Genomic DNA, 18,752 nt, shown 5'->3' with positions numbered 1-18,752 from the left:
CACAAATCTCTGTACTACATGACAACCAGAAATAGATTCACATAAGAATCACAATTCTTGTCTCTCATGATTCAGAATCTATTCACAAATGTCAAAATGCTGTCACACAGAGACTGACGTTAACGGAGTGGAGCAGTGGTCAGCAGTAAGAAACAAGACCAGCTGACAACCACTAACAAGCTAACAAACACACATCGCAGCATTCAACACGTTCAAGAAAATAACTCTGCTCAAAAACTCTGCTTCTGCTCAGCATCTTGTACAATGATGGACCCCCCGGAGCTAACAGTGCAGCAGAGAGGCTGCTCTCACTGCTGGACTTATAACATTAATAACACAGCAGAGCACATCCCCTTATTTTGTTATCCACATATACGCACTAATGCTTTCAAATTAATTGTTTCATAAATTCATGAACAGACTGCAGATCGTTTACCTTAATTTCCAGTTTTGTTTCACATTGTATTTCAGCAGATTAAGAAACCCAATTAATGGTTTAGCACACATTAAACTGGAGCGAAAGGCTGAAAATAGAGCCCCCTTTTCTTTTCATTCAATCAATAATCAATTTTGAATCGAGAATCGATTCTGAATTGGATCAGACACCCAAAAGTCAAAAGCCCTAATGTCAACCATCATTTGTCCACCTGAAAGTGACTCACTTCAACTGTTGTTTTAGCGCAATGTCACATGATTCTATCTATATCCTGACCAATTATGGATTTTTCAAACTGAGACCAATACCAATATTAAAAGTTCAAAAAAAGTGAAATGAGTAATATATTAGATTTAAGAATAATATATCATATTTTCGATAAATATCCCATAAATTTGCTTTTCTAAATAATTTCAATGATCAAGATAAAAAACTAAGCTGAGCATCTTACATTTTGAAAATAAACTTGTCAGTGCTCTATGTTAAACAATGATAATGGAGAAAAAGCCTAATTTTAAAACCACACATAAACAGATACATTCTTATGTGGCATTTACTGTACCAGTGATACATAGAAGTTTCTCTTATATACAAACAAAATCTGCAAGTGGTCCAGACCTGTCGTGAACTCATCACACTAAAAATAACACTAATTTCACTTGAAATCATTTTAATCTATATGAATGGGGTTTAAATGTGATACCAAAATTAACTAAAAATATGTACATAGAACAAACTTGGTGCAAAATTAATGTTTTGTTCACCAAATTATCAACACGGCTGCCAATTTACAGTGAGGTTTTTAGGGTTGCATGGTGTTATTTTTACACAGCAGCTTTTAGGCAGGTTAACAGGATCATCCTCAGTGTAACATCACCTGCTGTACGCTATGATATTCTCTTGTCTCATATCTCTGTGACTGACACATTTTCCAGACTACCTGTCATTTCATGCGATGTACACCTTCCACCAAGTGATTCAATAAAAACCCTTTTAACCTTCCTCAGGCTTGGTGTCTGCTTCTGGGTCCTACTAACATCTGCTGCCGAGCATAACATGAGCAGCTGTCGTATGAAAGGGGCTCAGCCTCTGACACTGTATGCAGATTTCCCTTAACAGATCTATGAGGACCCACTCCCTCTGTAGATATAAAAGACTCATTCTAAGGTAACAAAACACAGTGGCTCTTTCAGCTGATTATACACTAATGAAAACATAATTATGAATACCATATTACATTTCTGCAAATAGTTCCTCCTCATCCACACACACTGGACCTGTATGACGTCATTTATGTGCAGTGTGGGTCAAGAATAGCTCAAAAACAAACAACTGATGCGCAGTGGTGGTGCCATTTGACTTAATGCAGCCAGTGTTCTTCTTATGCTTCTTTCCTGACAAAATGATTAGTTGTATTTTGTTCGAGCAGTAACCTGTTTGGATTGTTATGGCTGTGGTTCGATGAGCCAACATAAATGAATGCAGGGCAAGCAGGACAGCAAGAAGCTTTGTGTTTACATGAACTGTGTCTTAAATAAAATTAACCCATACTCTGTCAGCAGTTAAAAAAAGCAACAGGCATCCTTCACTTATCACACTAAGAAGCTGTTTGATTCAAACCATCTCACCAAAAAAAAGGCAAAACAGTGCTACAGTACCTGTCTCTGTCTGTGTTCTTTAGTCTCAGTTCAACAAATAATATTATCTGTGTGTGGAATGACTTCAATAAATGTCTGTCCATGGTCATGTTTTCATTGTATCTGAATGTGGATATAAATAAGCAAAGGGGGTCTAGCTACAAGGGCAGAAAAGGAGCGAGAATGTACATTCAGCTTGCTTTACAACTACTATTTCAGAGCAAGCCTTTTTCCTTGAGTACCTTTTCAGGTTTCTGGTTCCAAGACCGATCTTATTATAACCAAAATGTCTCTCTCTGTAGGAATTGTTTCTAAAATACTGCAGTATTTTAAGGCCATATTGCCCTGCCCTTGTTTAAAGTGTTACAGAATTATTACTACAGTAGGTAGCCACCACTAGTTAGATTACAGTGGTGACTCAGGCACTTAAATTGCCATCAGATTGTAGTAAAGTAGCATGCATTTAAAACATCTAATCCTTTATTTTTACTACATAATTATTTCTTTGTCTCATACACATACTGTGTAGTGGTGATGGTGCTTTTCTTGATTAATTTCATTAACATGTGCATCAATATGATATTTAAGACATTTCTTTATTTTAGTTATATCTGTTTATGGTGACTCACCTGTCAGATCACTGCTCTCAATGCGTTTGAGGTCAGCGTCGACCCAGAACAGTTTTCCCAGTTTATTGTCCAGAGCCAGGGCTACTGGCCTGATGAGACCAGTGGTGAACAGAGACTCTCGCTCTGTCCCATCTAGGCTGGCTCCTTCGATCTTGGCTGAGCGCTCCTGCACTGTGGTGAAATACATGTACCTGCAGGGTGGGCAAAGACACATTTGGGACATTGTGATTGCCTATGCTCACTGTGTCACTGGGATACAACACTTAGTTCACAGTTATACAGTTCTAATCAGTTATTGGATAGCACTCTTTTCATTCCATACATAAAGTACAATATACAGTATCTCGATGTAACCAGGCATTTATTTTGTAACACCAAGTCACTAATTTAAAAAAATGAGCTCACCCTTTCTCAGCATTGACCACAATGGCCCGTGGCTTGTCGGTGTCGTCCTTCAAGACCACGCCCACAGTGTGTCCGTCCATCCTCTGAACGTTGATGGTGTTGGTAGTCTCACAGGTCCAGTAAATGTGGCGACTGTAGGGGTCCAGGCTCAAGTCATGAAGCTGGTTGTCCACTTGCTGGACACTGCTGCTCACTATCATGGAAGACTGGAGGCAAACATAGCAAGGTCATCAGTTTTATTTAAAGTCATGTACAGCTAACAAACTGTTTTTTGTCTCACTGCGACAGTAGATCTTATCAATCTGCATCTAGCTACAGTGTTCATCTCAGTATGAAGCGGCATGGAGTTAGGATAATCCTTAAGGTTGAAAATAGGGTGTTACACACTTTCTTTCAGCCCTCCAAACAAACTCCAAATGCCACCTCCCAAGTATGTCCGAATACAGTTTGCTTAACCTTTACACTGTGGACACAAAGCACTCCAGGCTTGCTTTGTCATTGTATTTTGCATTGCACCCTTTGGAGAGTTAATAACATCAGCTTAATGTGCCACAATATTTGTTACAGTACATTACTGTGTTCATGGAAATGTTTAAAATAACTGAAATCATAAATTATAAAATCAGAGTGTATAAACGGTGTGAACCCGCCTGTGAAGGTGCATCTAATGCGTCCTTTTAATAGCAGGAAACAGAGACAGACACTTTTGACTTTCGACCAGGTTTTTGTTGGTCTATGGCGCTGTCGCTTTCTGCTGCCTCAAGATAGCTGTCCGCCATCCGCCTTAAAGTGAGGTGTGTCCTGACTACAACTCACTTTAAGAACAACACGTAGGCGCAAGTACATTTACTATTTACACAACATGGGCGCTGCTGCGTTGGTCTGAAACTAGCAACGACACTTTGTACTGAGAGTAAGATAGAGCCCTAGAAGTGTTAAACTAAAGCTGTGTCCAAATTTGGGGTTACCTCTATCAAATCCATTTTACAACTAATACATGATACAATACACTTTTTTTTACCTTCTTTTGTCTAGATTTGAAGATTTGTGCTAAATAATCCGTGCAGATGAATAATTTGTCTTATTTTTCCAAGTGTGTTCTCTCTGTGTGCAGAAAAAGCATGGGTGTGTGTGTTTTTCATTAAGAAAGGGATTTCTGACTGTGATCAATAGCACAAATTAGGTTATCCATGTGCACAAATTATTAAAATTGAGAGCACATATTATGCTTTTTTTTCCCCCACGGAGAACTACAAACCAGTGAACCATGTAGTCACACTAACTCCTATAGGCATTTATTTATTTTCCTCCCTTGATTCTTTAGTCAAGATTTTTCATCTTTCAACTTTTTTGCAAAATTCTTTTTTAATGAATCCTCTAACAATGGTTATCATATCCTCGTCAAAAATTGGTACATAACATATTTGGATGAAGTAAGAACTTGAATATAAATCTAACTCTTAAACTCAGGGTGTAGCAGTAAAATCTTGATGACATATGCACATAGAGTATTGTTCCATGTGTTCCGGCACCTTATGATGCCATTTCAGATATAGACTGCATTACAGCAGCATGGAAGTTCTGGACTTCTATACAAATCATCCATTTTTAAATAATTCCCAGGTGATCCACATGATGACAACTTCCTGATTGCACCATTAGCTTTGGTCTCTGTGAGGAGAATCTCTATAAACCACTTTGTTTGGGGAAGAGGAGCAGAATCAACCTATTGCCCATTAGTCCTCTGAGGGACAGTGTTTTGTGGGCTGTGTCCTTGAAAGGAGGCTGGGGCACAGCTGATATGTGTATTTTACTGCCCTACTGCAGAACATCATTAACACTGAAGTGAGGATATGTTTACTGTTTGTTTGATTTCAAGTTTCCACGCTAGTGAAAACTGATTTCAAGGAGAAACATGTTGAAGATATTACAAGTCAGTATCCACTACCAGCCATTAATATACATAAAGGCTCATATACATTAATGTCAGCATGAGTTTTACCATGGCTCCATCGTCTCTGGCTCTGCGTATGTTCTGTCGTCCATCAAGCCAGTAGACCAGCCGGTCCAGCGGGTCGTAGCTGACAGCCCGGACATTCCTCAGAACGTGGATGGGCAGAATGATGTCAGGACTCTGCTCTCCCAAAACCAACCTGCTGATACTGGCCTTCTGAGTGAAGAGCAGAAAACTAGAGGGAGCTGCAGACAGAGAGGCAGAGAGGAGGGGATGATGGATGAAGGAATGGAATGAGTGTACACAGTGTTAGCCTTCCTTTTGCCAGAGAGTTTGCTCAATGCAGTTGTGAAATATAAAGACAAACACACAGGGTCAAAACACAGAACGTCAAACCCACACAAACACAAACACACACACACACACACACACACACACACACACACACACACACACACACACACACACCATGACTTCAGAAGAGCTGAAACAGTTCTAAATGATGGTCTCAAAAGCTGAGGAAGTGTGGAGAGCCTCCACTCTTTGGAAATAACAAAAGTATGTTGGATTTCAATGTGACAGTATGTGTATGCAGATGTTCACATAAAGGCAACTGAGGTTAATTCTTCTCTGTTCCATTTATTTTTGAGTCCCAAATAAAAGCTGCAGGGAAGCAGAAAGACAGGAAAACCCCTTAAACTTGGGGTCGAGTCAATCACTAGGCAAACAATCGCTCATGCACACAAACAGATTTCCACCCATCTCACTGTTGATGTTTTGTAACTCAACTGTCGACTGTTTTCAGTACTTGAATCTGTAAAGAAAATGAAAAAAATCTTCCAAATAGGTTCAAATATTTAACCCGTTTCCAATATAAACCAGCTCACTTCTCAGTGTTTATAGATAGGAGAGAAGAGACATTTCCAAATCTATGCATTTCCACTCATGTTTAAAATAATGGTACTAAAGTTACCTGTATGGTTGTGCTTTCACTGTTAAACCACAGGAGGGGGCTTCACTGAAGCAGCTGTACCATTATTTCTGAAATAATGGCCTTTATTTACCCAGCTATAGAGAGAGACAGGTCTTTATTTTAAGCGAGCTTCTTTAAGAGACAATTGCTTATTCATGATTTCCTCTGTTTATTGATCATATTTATACATTGGATTTGATCATGAGTCTAGTATTTTATAATATTTTAGTAGGACGTCACCCTGGTTTCTGATTCAGGCGGGGGGACTGATTCCCAGCTTCAGCTGCATGTCTACTTGTCCTTGGGCAAGATACTGCTGGCTCTCCCATCAGTGTGTCAGTGGATATGTGAATGGGCATAGAAATATTGAGGGGCGCTGTGGACAGGAGGCACTGTATTGCTCCTGATGAGCAGGTCAGCATGGCATGGCAGCCTCTGCTATCAGCGTATGAATGTGCATGTGAGTGTGACTAGCATTGGAGTGCGCTTTAACTGGTCGGTAGACTTTATAGACTGGTGTTTCTCTCAAAATCCCAGCAGCTCTTTACTTACAGCTACAGTTTCTTCCATCACTGTTCAAAGTGTAGTGGGAGGCACAGCGGCACTGGGCACCAGCAGGTGTGGCGAGGCAAAGGTGGGCACAGTTGCCATTGTTATGTGAGCACTCGTTGATACCCTCCTGACGGGAGGAGTGGAACACCAAGATGTCCAACATCAGCTCCAGCTGGCCCTGGTGATGTAACAGCGGTAGAGTTCAGTACCTCTGGACTGAATATATTGATAGTCATAACTTTAAACCCCCCCCCAACAAATTTTAATGGCAGTCTCAAAAGAAAAAATTAAGAGCATGAACAGTAAAATGAAACATTTTGGTTACTAAATTAGCTGATATTTGACCTTCAAACAAAACTGGTTCCATACCTGCAGCACCACAGTGCGGTTTAGTCCGCTGCGTTTGTCTGCCCGTTCAATACTACGCAGGTTAAAATCTGTCCAGTAGATAAAATCCCGGTACTGAGTCAGACCGAAGGGGTGAGGGAGGTCATCTACTATGATCTCCCTCTGAAGACCTGCAGAAGATATAACAACATGAATACACCTGCATCACATACAACAATGACATCATCCCAGCATCAAGTAGATGATCGGGATCGGGGCCGATATGGGCATTCTTTCATTGATCGGTACGGCACATAAAAAACAAACACTCAAAGGAATACAGGCAAAGGCACCAAAGCAACAAACACTCGCGGATACTTTCAAAAGGAAAGAGAAATATCCTTGAGACAGCAACATGGCCAAAAATATTACAGAGAAGGTACTTGAATTCATCGCTCTGGGTAACCAGCCCATCCCCGTGGTAGAGGATCAGGGTTTTGTTCTCCACTTACGTCGAGAAAAAAGCTTCTGATTGGACTATTTTGTTTAACTACGTGACAAATATACTTTCACCCTCAATGCAGCAAACTAATCAATAGCCGGGCTGATGTGCTGTATACGTATGTAAAGACACAGTGGAATAAAGAACAAAAAACAAGTTCTAATCCCATATCCTTGTGTCATTAGTTCAGTTATCTGGTTTTGGGCGACCAAATAACATGGGCCATCATATGAAACTCATGGATTGAAGTTGCTGTTGTTGCAGAGTTATATCATAAGTCACAGGTGTATTTTTGGATACAAATTAGCAAAAACTTTTACACTCATAACTATATCCTGTCAACATAATAAATATTGAAATAAATAAATATGTAAATGGTAATATGTTCTAAGTGCTATATCTTAGGCAACTGGACTTGACAACTTGAGCTCTGAGTTTCAGGGTCATTAGGGCCACTTGTGGGTTGTTGACCCAACTGGCCTTCATGTGGGCTGCTAGGGCTAGGTGAGCCCAGGTGTTAATGGTGAGCCCAGGCACCACAATTAGAAATGAAGAAGCCTCTTAAATGAGAGGTGAAACATCTTCAAGAAACTGATACAAGTCCAGTTGCCTATGATACAGCACTTAGAATTACCATGACCTGGATGACTGAGAACCTTCATCAACAAATTGAATTAAGGTTAAGACAGTCTGCCTTTCCCCTTTGTTGGGGTCCACAGATGAATACGTTTAGTGTGGGTTTCATAATGGACTGAACTCAGTCCTCCAGAATTGCTCAGGCCTTCACACCTAGGTGCAAAAACTGCTCAGAGACCCAGTTTAGAGCTACTATAGGGTGACCCTCAGCTGGCTACTCTCTGTGTAGTCTGGTTATTGGCAGTTGGCCTAAGCTGATGCTAGTTAAGTTATGCTTCACATGGACTCAAAGTCTTGCATGCAACTACGTTTTTTAACCTGGTACCAGTGTCTCAGACACACTCTTGCCTCAGCCTAGAACATATCACACCTACGTATGATCAGTGAGTTATTTTGATTGTAGTTCTTAAATGAATTATTAATCCAAGTTCCAAATTCACAGTCAAGTACTTTTTATGAGACTGAATTTTTAAATTGAATAATAAATACATGTTATTCCTTCTTCAAAGGTAGCTCTCCAGAGGCGATCTAATGTAAATACGATCTTATTTCTCAGTATAACTAATAATTATCTCTGATAATCACTAACCATCATTGCTGCAAACAAAATGGCTCAGGGTGGAGAGAGAAAGAAAGAGAGTGGTGAGAACCTATCTTGGTCATCACACATCACCACCCTGGTTAAAAGCTCAGAAGAGGCTCTACTTCCTATGGAAACTTAGGAAGGCTAAATTCTGGAGCAAGATTTGGTCAACTTTTACAGAGGAGCAATAGAGAGCATCCTGACTGGAAACATCACAAACTGGCATGGTTCAACACGGCCCAGGACAGGAAGGCTCTACAGTGGGTGATTAAAACACCTGCCATCGCTGCCATCTGACAAAAGATAAACTCCATTGCAAAAAAATCAATTTAGCAGGACAGAAGGACTTTAAACATTATTTAGTTTTTTAAACACTTTGTACTACCTTGTAAGAAGAAAGGGAGGATGGGGAATGTAGTGGTGCTAGGACAATGGGCTTTAAACACTAAAAACTAGGGCTGCAAAATGAATCAGAATTTTATCAAAATCACAATAATGTGTAATATCCAAATTGCAAGCTGTAAGTGTTTGACAAACAGCATTATAATGAATTACTGTACTGCCGCAGGGATGCCCTGGCCTACAAATCTTGTTCTCCAGATGTAAGAAAACATGTTTGTTTGCTAAAGACCCCGACAAATGTCATATCTTCTGAACTTGCCTTCTCCAGTTGCAGTATGATGTTTTTTTTACCATACCGTGGTGCAGCCCTACTAAAAACCCCAAAAAGGAACGTTTTAAGTTTATCATTTCAGTGATTTCTACCTGGCCTGGTTGATAGAGTGCTGGTGTGTTTGTGTCAGTACCTTGCATGTTGGTGCTTTCAATCATGCATGTGTCCAGGTCAGTCCAGTAGAGTCGATGGTCTACATAGTCAATGGTTAATCCGTTGGCCCGGCCCACTTTATCCACCAGGGTGGTGATGGTGCTGCCATCCATGTATGCTCTGGCTATGCGAGGTCGACCACCCCACTCTGTCCAATACATGTAGCTGTGGGACAAAACACTATTTCAGACTGGGACACACACGCAAACTGTCCATCTCTGTATGTAAGAGAGTTATTATTGAGTCACAGTGGTTTTAGTGATCTGTTATTTTCTGATACAATAGTTGTTGAATTGGATCATCTATTCCAGAAGGGGAACCTGTTTCTACTTTGCAACTTTTGTTTTGTCAAGTTCTACAAAGGAGGACTACTCTGTTTTTATTGTCTTTTTTGGAGCACTTATGTGAGCATAGTATGTGATCATAACATGACATAAGACGCCTTCAGGCAAGTATGTTGACAGCTCTGGGCGATGACATCATCAAGACATCACCAAGTGAATGATATGTGTAAGGGAATTTGACACACTGGCATATGTACCGAAACAAGAGCTCACGCACACACACACAGACTCACACAGAGGCAGATCAGAGTCTCAGGATGGTTTGGCTGTGGATGAACAGGTATTATGTCAGCCTTGTTAACAAACAGGCTTAATAGAATCATCCCGTTCTCAGATGGAGGTTATGGGGGAAAGAGGCGGGATGCTGGCTGTTGTACCTACATACCAACACAATGACATTACTACACTCTCACTACCTCAGACAGAGTTAAGAGACACGCCACATGAAGTCATTGGCATCAACTCATACCCTCGAGAGACATGGACCTCCAGCATAAAACAGGTGTCTGACAGTGAATCACTACCATGGGGCTGATCCACACACTGTTCTAATTACACTGTTTGAAGTCACAGCTTTGTTATGCCACACAATCTATTTCACACACGTCTCCATGCTGGAAGTGTAATGTACACACGGTATGTAAAAAAGTTATGAGGGACGTCAATCAACGAGGCTGTAGATTTGCAAAATGTGGCCAATATGTCATGCCTTTTTTAAATGGTGAAGGTCCCATTCTTACCCATTGGCAGGGTCCAGTGCCAGTGATCGTGGGTTGTCCAGTGAGCGCGGGTTGTCAAGGTCCTTACAGACCAGAACCTGACGGTACTGGCCATCCAGCTGGGCCACCTCGATGCGGTTAGTGCCTGTATCAGCCCAGTAGATGTTACGACCCATCCAGTCAACTGCCATACCTTCTGGGTAGTCCAGTCCAAACTCTATGACATGTTCTACAGAGCTGCCATTCATATATGCTCTGCTGATTGTCTGAGACAAAGACAAAGAAATGAAAAGAGAGTGAGTGGAACACAGTAAGAAACAAATACCATTTAAATTAAGGTAAATGGGAACTGTTTATTTTGTGATTTGATTCAATTCAATTCATTCAATTCCTGATTTGAAACCTGCTTCTCAAATAAATAAACAGAAAGCAGTGCACTATTCTAAGGCTCTTACTCCACTGAAATGCAATATGAAAAATACCTGGTAGTTAAGCTAACTGGTCCTGATGAGGCTTCTGCTGTGCTGTTATTGAAGCTGTTAATCATAAACTATGCTGTTACTGATATAACAGTCACAGTGCTGCAACAAACACAGGTCTTTTGAGATCAAACGGACTGCGGATCAAGTTCCTTTCTTCATCCAACCATAGTTCACTGGGAGTTTTGTAAACTGCTGGAGCGAGTTGAACTGCTTTAATTTGTCTGGGCTGGAGAATGGTGCTCTTTTCCACTAATGTTAGCAAGTCTATGGGAGATGGGGTACAAAGTACTCACAAAATACTTCACTTTGCCATGCAAAGCTATTTGTGAAGTTATATGTACATATATATATATATATATATATATAGACATATATGTTAAATGCAAAATGTGCCCAAAATGTTGCCTTTCTTTAAAGATGAACTACAAGATAACTCTATGTGCATGCTGTAAATCATCTGGCACTGCACTGTGTTGTTGTTGTTCCACTTTTACGTGATTCTTATGTGAATCCTTTTCCCTTTAACCTACAGTACTTTCCTCACCATAGTTTAGTCAAAGTCATGAAATTACCAAAATCCCAAATAAAGAATAAATACACAGCTAAAAAGCTAAAATAAACAGCCAACAACATGTAATCTGACTGAATTACATCCCGTAGTTTATTTTTACACACTTTGTTTGTTGATTTTAATCAGACTCAATTTAAATTAAAACTCAAACTTCCATAATTTTTTTCTGCCCAGCCAGCCCACCTTGGCCTGTATGTCTGTCCAGTATATTCTCCTTTCAGAGACATCAAAGTCCAGAGCAGAGGCCTCTTTGACTCCAGTCAGAGGAATGGCCACGTCATTGCTGTTGGTACCCAAAGAGATGCTCCTGATGTTGTCCCTGAGAAAAAGATAGCATGAGTCAACATTTTTAAACATTTTTATATTTTTGCAAATTCAATGCAAGTTAGGACCACACCAACACTCATTCATTCACATTTCACATCCATTTATTTCTCCTCAGTCACACAAATGCAGGGAAGTAATCCACATCACTTTATCTCCAAGCCAAAGTCCAAGCTAAAGCAGATTTGACAGCATTGAAAATGGCCATCAAACCAAGTCCAGAGGAAGACAATGACACAGGGTACATTCAATATTCTTCAAATCTTTGTCCTGCTGTTGTTCATAGTGAGAGTTAACCATCATAAAACTTCACTCAATCTGTACATTTTTTTGTTTCTACATATGTTTGACATGCAGTTTCCATAATGGCAGCAAATGGAAACGCTCCTCCGATTTATGCTACCTTTTTTTTTAATGCTCTTTTTTTTTCAGCGGTATGCATTGCCTATGGCAGAAATACTGTCATACTGTCATCAGCATTGGAGAAGAGAGCGGGTGTTCACGACCGTTTGGACCGCCCCAGGGAGGAAGAGAGTTGAGAGCAAGAGCCATGCTAATCCAGCTTGGTTTAAGGCTGTTCCTGGCTAATGTCCGGTCAGGGGAAAAGGAAATGGACAAGTGGGACTCAGGCTGGTCAAACAACAGAAAAATAAGAGACTGTTGTGCCCACAGAGACCTGTCTCCACCATAACATCTCAGATTGAGCTGTTGCACACGACGGGCAGACCATGTTTTGAGCCGACAGAGTGCAGGACTACAGTTGGACGAGCAGAGGTGGACAGTGTTGCCGACAATATTATCATCACCATCATTATGATGCTGTTTACAATTACCCCAACACATATTGAAAAGATATACTTGGTAACAAAGTATATAAGCAAATGACTGTACACATGTTCTATAATTTATATAGCATGGAGGAGTTTATGAACTTCCATTTTGTTATGCAACCCTGTGTTGTATAATCAAGATAAAATTAGTTTACCTAAATGTTGTATTATTTGCCAAGGTTGCGATTACTACTGTTAAAAAAATCTACTTATATTAGACTATAGAATATTTCTAAAAACAAAAAGCTTGAAATCTGAATGATTTGAAAAGAAGATGTTCTGTTGTTACATGACAAGGAAATGAACTGACGTCTGACAGCAGCCAACTGCTATCAAAGCAGTATAATGACCCTGGGCAGGAAAGGCAGAAAACTGTAACACAATGTCTGCACTGGCTGCACAGCATGAGTAGCACATTAACAGAGCAGCAGCAGCAACTTCAGCCCTCTGCCTGTGTCTACACAGGATATGTTCAGGTCCAGTATGAAACAGACAGAATGGCATTATGCAGGGGAAAAAAATTCAAACTCAGTTAGACAAAATTTCCTCAAGCAAAGGTCCAGAACATGATGATGTCATTGTGTCATATAAAATATTTTGGTCTGTGCTGTCTAGTAGTGGCACTTCACATTGCTGCATTTAATAATCACCACAGTCTCAGATATGACTCATACTGATTTTAAACTGTCTGTTGGAAGAATAAACATGTCAGAGTCCTTTCTTGATCATAAGCTCTGTTTCCGTTATTTAATCCGATTGTTGTTCTTGTCTGTGTGTGTATATCTGACTTATATCACAATGCTTAATGCAATACACAGGTTTGATTGGTTGAGTAGCCTCATGTGAGTAGTAAACAACACATGCAACTGGTCTGTGAGTTTTCTGGGCTGCTTGTGCCGTAAAGGCTGGAAAAGCTGCGCCAGTTAAAATAGAAACACTCCATCGAAATGTAATGATTCTCAGTAATTTTTTAGTAATAGGTCTGGTTCCAGATAGGATAGTGTCTGGGTTTGAACAGAGACACGGTCCCCCTGTCAGTAATCTTAGGGGTGAGGGGGACAGTGATGGTTGATGAACATTCTGGTCCCGTCTTCTGGGTGTAGGTCACCTGTGTTTTGGCAGCACTGAGCCCAACACACAATCACTGTAGTTAGGCATGTAAAACATAAGAAAATAGAGTTGAAGTGTAAAATATGCTTTGGGTCGCATTCGAGCACAAGTAAAATGTAAGCTGTTACATGGTCTGTGTAGACAGCTTTATTGATACAGTACATAAAGCTTTATTTTAAATCTTTTAAAATGTACTGTAGTACAACAGGATGAGTGGAATAGTGAGCATGTATTTTAGGTCAAAGGCAGGTTGACGGGTAGGCACACCTGTTGGTGAAGAGCAGGAAGGCTTCTGGCACGACACAGGTCTGCAGGTCTGAAAGGAGCTCCATCCCCATGGGACAGGCACAGCTGACAGCCCGCCGACTCCAAAAACACAGATGGCTGCATCTGCCATTATTCACTGCACAGCCATTTGTACCTAGACACAGAGTTTTGACATTTACTTCATACTGCAGTTTACATTTCAATTTTATCACAGGCTGTTCTACTGCTGAGCTTTTAAAAAAATCACCCATCCTCCTTACCATAAGTCTCTGTCACTTTAGTGGCCTTCAGCCCCATTAAATCCGGCAGCTGATCGATGATGATCTCTCGTACAGCCGTGGCTTTGTGAACCCTCTCAATGCTGCGTCTCTGCCAGTCAGTCCAGTAGATGTAATCACCCAGCAGAGTAAAACCAAAGATATGAGGCAGCTTGTCCTCCAGCAGAGTCTGTCTGTTACTGCCATCCACATTGATCACCTGAGATGGGAACGGAGAGAAGAGACAGAGAAACCTTTAGAGGCCTTCCTCAGCTACTATACATATTAATAACTCATTCTTATGGCCTTACATTCTTAATGGTCAAAGAAAACAGTCAGCTATGGTAGAATATCATTCTTAATAGTTAGATTTCCTTGCTGTAACAGGAAAACAAAATTAAGCTGGAAAGGTAAAACACTTTCTTTAATGTTCAAAAGAATGTGCCGACAACTTCCCTGAGGTGTCCCAAATTCACCAGCTCCATAGCTGCTATTCTGTTGCTGACCCTGACCTTTGACCTCCCAGGGGAGAGTAAAATAAGGGCAAATATAATAGGGAGGTTGTGAAAGTGGTGGAAAGGGAAAAGAGGAGCTGGAGGAAACAGGATAGAGGGAAATAGTGACTGATGAGACATAAGGCAGAAAACGGGGATGTCCACAGGAAGCTATGTGTCCAAATATGTTCACTAACTGACAGCTACAGGGTAGGGCTAAATAATGGAAACACCAGCAAAAGTGATTTTAAAGGGGAATTACGCCAATTTCATCAACAACACAATTATTTCTCTGCCACCAGAGGCCAACTGTGATGACCAGCTAAAGTTCAACTACAATCACAGGAAGCATACAATGAAGGAGGTGGCTGCAATGTTTCTCAGGACAGTGAAATGTGAATGACGATTGGGAAGACCTGGACTTGTTTATTTGAAAGCAAATTGAGTTTCTTTTAAATTTTCCATGAAAGTCAGGAGAACCAAGTGACCAACATTGAGCCCTTCTCTTCAGTGAAGGAGCTCAATACACTGCAACTTAAGGTGCCACAGAAAAGACAAAACACAAGAAAACAACTTCAGCACGTTCACAACAATACACTGTCCAAAAAAAACCAGCAGTTGTTTTTAATGATGGATATCTGAAAAGCCTGGGTTGTCAAACACAAAGAAACAAAAGAAAAAATGGTATCAAATCTTTGGAATTACCCTTACATACAGTAGAGCTATGTTTTGAAGCTCCATTATTAGAATTATTGCCTCAGAGTTGTATGCTTGTCAAATAATAAACTGTGTCTGTCCAAATGATAAACTGTATGTAGTCAAGACAAGAGAAGGACTTTCATACAAGGTATGAAATACATTAGATAAACAAACAAATCCTCCGCACACTGACATAGACTTTACTATAGTCATTTATTAAAGGGAACAGCGCGTTTCGCAAGATTAGTGTCACCAGTTCAGGTTTCTGAGATCACAGTGACCTTTGACTACCAAAATCCAGCATGGAGGCATAAAAGTGTAGTTTAGAGATTATTGTTAAAAGTCCAGTGTGACAGATTTTGGAGGATCTTTTGGCAGAAATGAAATATAATTTTCACAATTATGTTTTCATTACTGCATAATCACCTGCAACCTGTTGTATTTTCGTTACCTGGGTATGTGCTCTTCATATCGAGTATAGCAAGTCCTCTGCCACAGAGTCTGCCATGTTGCAGCCCCATGTTTCTACAGTAGGCCAGAACAGACAAACCAAACACTGGCTGTGCAGAGGGCCTCTAAGTCTTTAGCGGCCACCGTAGGGTAGGATGAGGCGGGGGATATTTTGTTGTTTGCCATCTGCAACCTCACCGCTAGATGTCACTTAGCCTATACACTGGATCTTTACATTGCCTCCAACATTATCAGTAACAGATGCAAGAATTACATTTTGTCTGAAATGTTCAAGTTAACATACAGATTACAAAATCACAGGCAGAGGACACAACTGTAAAACACGCACCATGAATAAACGTATGTAAATGCACAACACAATTTGCCACAATCTGTCTCTGTTCTGTGTATGTTTATGAGCGTGTGTGTGTGTGTGCATATGTTCCAAGGCATTTATTACTAGGCTGTTGAAAACTGATACAAGCACCCCTGCCAACAAATTCCATGCTGTGTTTGTAGTTGTGTGTGTGAGTTTCTATGAGTGGAAAGTGAGAGCTGCAATTTACAAGGCTGCAATTAGAACTTGTGTCCAACCCTCCTCTTCACCGCCTGTGCTATTACTGGACTGCCGTCGACTGAAATAGACACTTGCTTTTATTTTAGACACACTACACTCTACTGCAGCCTGCATGAGGGTGGATGTTTGTGTGTATGTCGGTCACACGCTGCCATGCCAGAGATTTCAGAAATGGGAAGAATTCTCTTGGACAGTTTGTGACACTATATGCGTACAACAATCAAAATAAATAAAGGATGAATGCTTGGTTGTAGTGCAGTGCAGTGTAAGACAAGCCTTCAGCTGGTGGGATCCATTTGTTTGAGTGAGCCACAGAGAAAGAGACATTCCAATACGTGTTGAAATCACAGGCCAATTTATCAAATGCAACAGCTGTTCTTCTGTTTTTCTTTCTTACTGTGGTCTGGGTAATGCAATATTAGTACTAGCACTAGTACCACTATAAGGCCATGTTCCGGGGCGCTGTGACTCATGAGGTAGTGCGGCTGTCAGGAGAGGTAGTTTGATTCCACAATCAAGGTAACGTTACGTCCACTGAAAGTGACTGCTTGTGCCACTGATAGCTTCAGGTTTTTTTCACATAATGAAAAGGATCCGTATAGAGATTGACCTGAAAAACTAAGATCATTTATTGAACCAGAAACTGCTGTCACTCCACTGACAAAAACAGTGAATTTAGCTCAAAACACAGGAGTGTTAATATGTTTGTGTTATTGTGTGACTTGGTTCGGATCCGACCTAACCCTTTAGAACACCAAAGATACTCGTTATCAAAAAGGTGGGTTAAGAAGTTAAATTGGCAGATGCATGGTAACAGTAGAGTTAAATCCCAGTTTGGAGCACTATGGTCTGATGACAGGTTATAAATGAAACTACATAAACACAGGTATTCTCCCTTAATTCTACACAAAGTAGCTCTATTAAGCAGAAATACTGTATAAATTTAAGTGGGAAGCAAAATCCATAAAATATCTGGGAGTGATAATTAGTCAGCATCTGAACAAAATGTATGTAACAGACTACAACACAATTAACAACAGGATACAGAAAGATATAATAAGATGGTCATCGTTAGTACTAGACTTTAGTTCAATAATTGAGATAGTGAAAATTAATTTACTGCTGAGGTTGGTATATCTCTCCTTATCTTTACCGGTCAGTCCCAGAATCACTACAGGAAGGGATAAACAGATATCCCTGTTCATCTGGACAGGAGCAAGACCAAGGGTAAAATTTAAGACACTCCAGCTTAACAAGGCCTAGTACTGCTTAACCTCAGAGAATATTAATATGCTGCCAAAATGAGATACGTTGGTTATTTTGTAGAATACCAAGCTAGATGGAAATATATTGACCTTAACTTAAGGCCAGGCCTAGACGGTAAAGAAAATCCTGGCCAAAAAGGAGAAATTCAATCTTAAGACACACACACACACACACACACACACACACACACACACACACACACACACACACACACACACACAGGAAATAATCCATATAACTCCAAATACATTCCAGTGCACTTCCAGAGAAATAAAAGAAGTGACTGTAAAGAGGATTGGCCAGGGACAATGGATTTCAAACTTACTTCATTAAACAACTTCTCAAATTTTCCACACACTTTGATTTCCCTATGTTATCAAGTTTTAGCTCTGCAACTCACATTTTTGTGTTGCAATGAGCAGAAGAAAAAATCTAGAGAAAAATATGCAGAATAAGAAGAATTGGTGTTGTTGCTGTGATGAACAGAAATGTATCCAGCTATCTGTTTAGGGAACACTCATTTAAATATCCATTCAGAAACGGGGGAGTGAGCAAACAGAAAAAATAAACCATTCACTTTGATGGGCCTCTGATCCAAGGGAGGTTCCTGACCCCTCCACAAAAAACCTATTCATTTATCACCGTGACACAATTAGACATGGCCATCCCAGTGAAAAGATGGCAGAAAGACTCTCTTTCTCTGCTCTCTCCTCCTCTCTTGCTTGTTCTTTCTCTCCACTGGCTTTTTCAGGAAGAATTATGCACTGAGTGATTTTTTTCCCTCGTCTTTTTTCATTTTGGGTGTGAGAACGTCTCATTTCTTGATGGACATGTGGAGAAAAAAGACAAAAAGACAGAAAGAGAGCAAACAGAAAAGTAACAAAGGTCTCATCCGACACGCA

The 18,752-nt window shown here is 40.4% G+C and overlaps 1 protein-coding gene across 1 annotated transcript in view; it reads right to left on the bottom strand.

Annotated features, from left to right (window-relative positions):
- The window catches only part of lrp5 (low density lipoprotein receptor-related protein 5), a 69,516-nt gene that overhangs the window by 8,261 nt on the left and 42,503 nt on the right, over window positions 1-18,752 (bottom strand). The window contains exons 12-21 of the mRNA XM_084365158.1: window positions 14,368-14,584; window positions 14,108-14,261; window positions 11,760-11,895; window positions 10,545-10,789; window positions 9,441-9,625; window positions 6,956-7,104; window positions 6,587-6,764; window positions 5,110-5,306; window positions 3,108-3,313; window positions 2,703-2,893 (exon numbers count right to left, since the gene is read on the bottom strand). Of these exons, the coding sequence (XP_084221284.1) occupies window positions 2,703-2,893; window positions 3,108-3,313; window positions 5,110-5,306; window positions 6,587-6,764; window positions 6,956-7,104; window positions 9,441-9,625; window positions 10,545-10,789; window positions 11,760-11,895; window positions 14,108-14,261; window positions 14,368-14,584 (1,858 nt within the window). The remainder of the gene's footprint in view (window positions 1-2,702; window positions 2,894-3,107; window positions 3,314-5,109; window positions 5,307-6,586; window positions 6,765-6,955; window positions 7,105-9,440; window positions 9,626-10,544; window positions 10,790-11,759; window positions 11,896-14,107; window positions 14,262-14,367; window positions 14,585-18,752) is intronic.

The sequence above is a fragment of the Pagrus pagrus genome, assembly GCF_965226575.1.
Source record: "Pagrus pagrus genome assembly, chromosome: 10".
Lineage (NCBI taxonomy): Eukaryota > Metazoa > Chordata > Actinopteri > Spariformes > Sparidae > Pagrus > Pagrus pagrus.
This window is presented reverse-complemented; position numbering and strand designations above follow the sequence as displayed.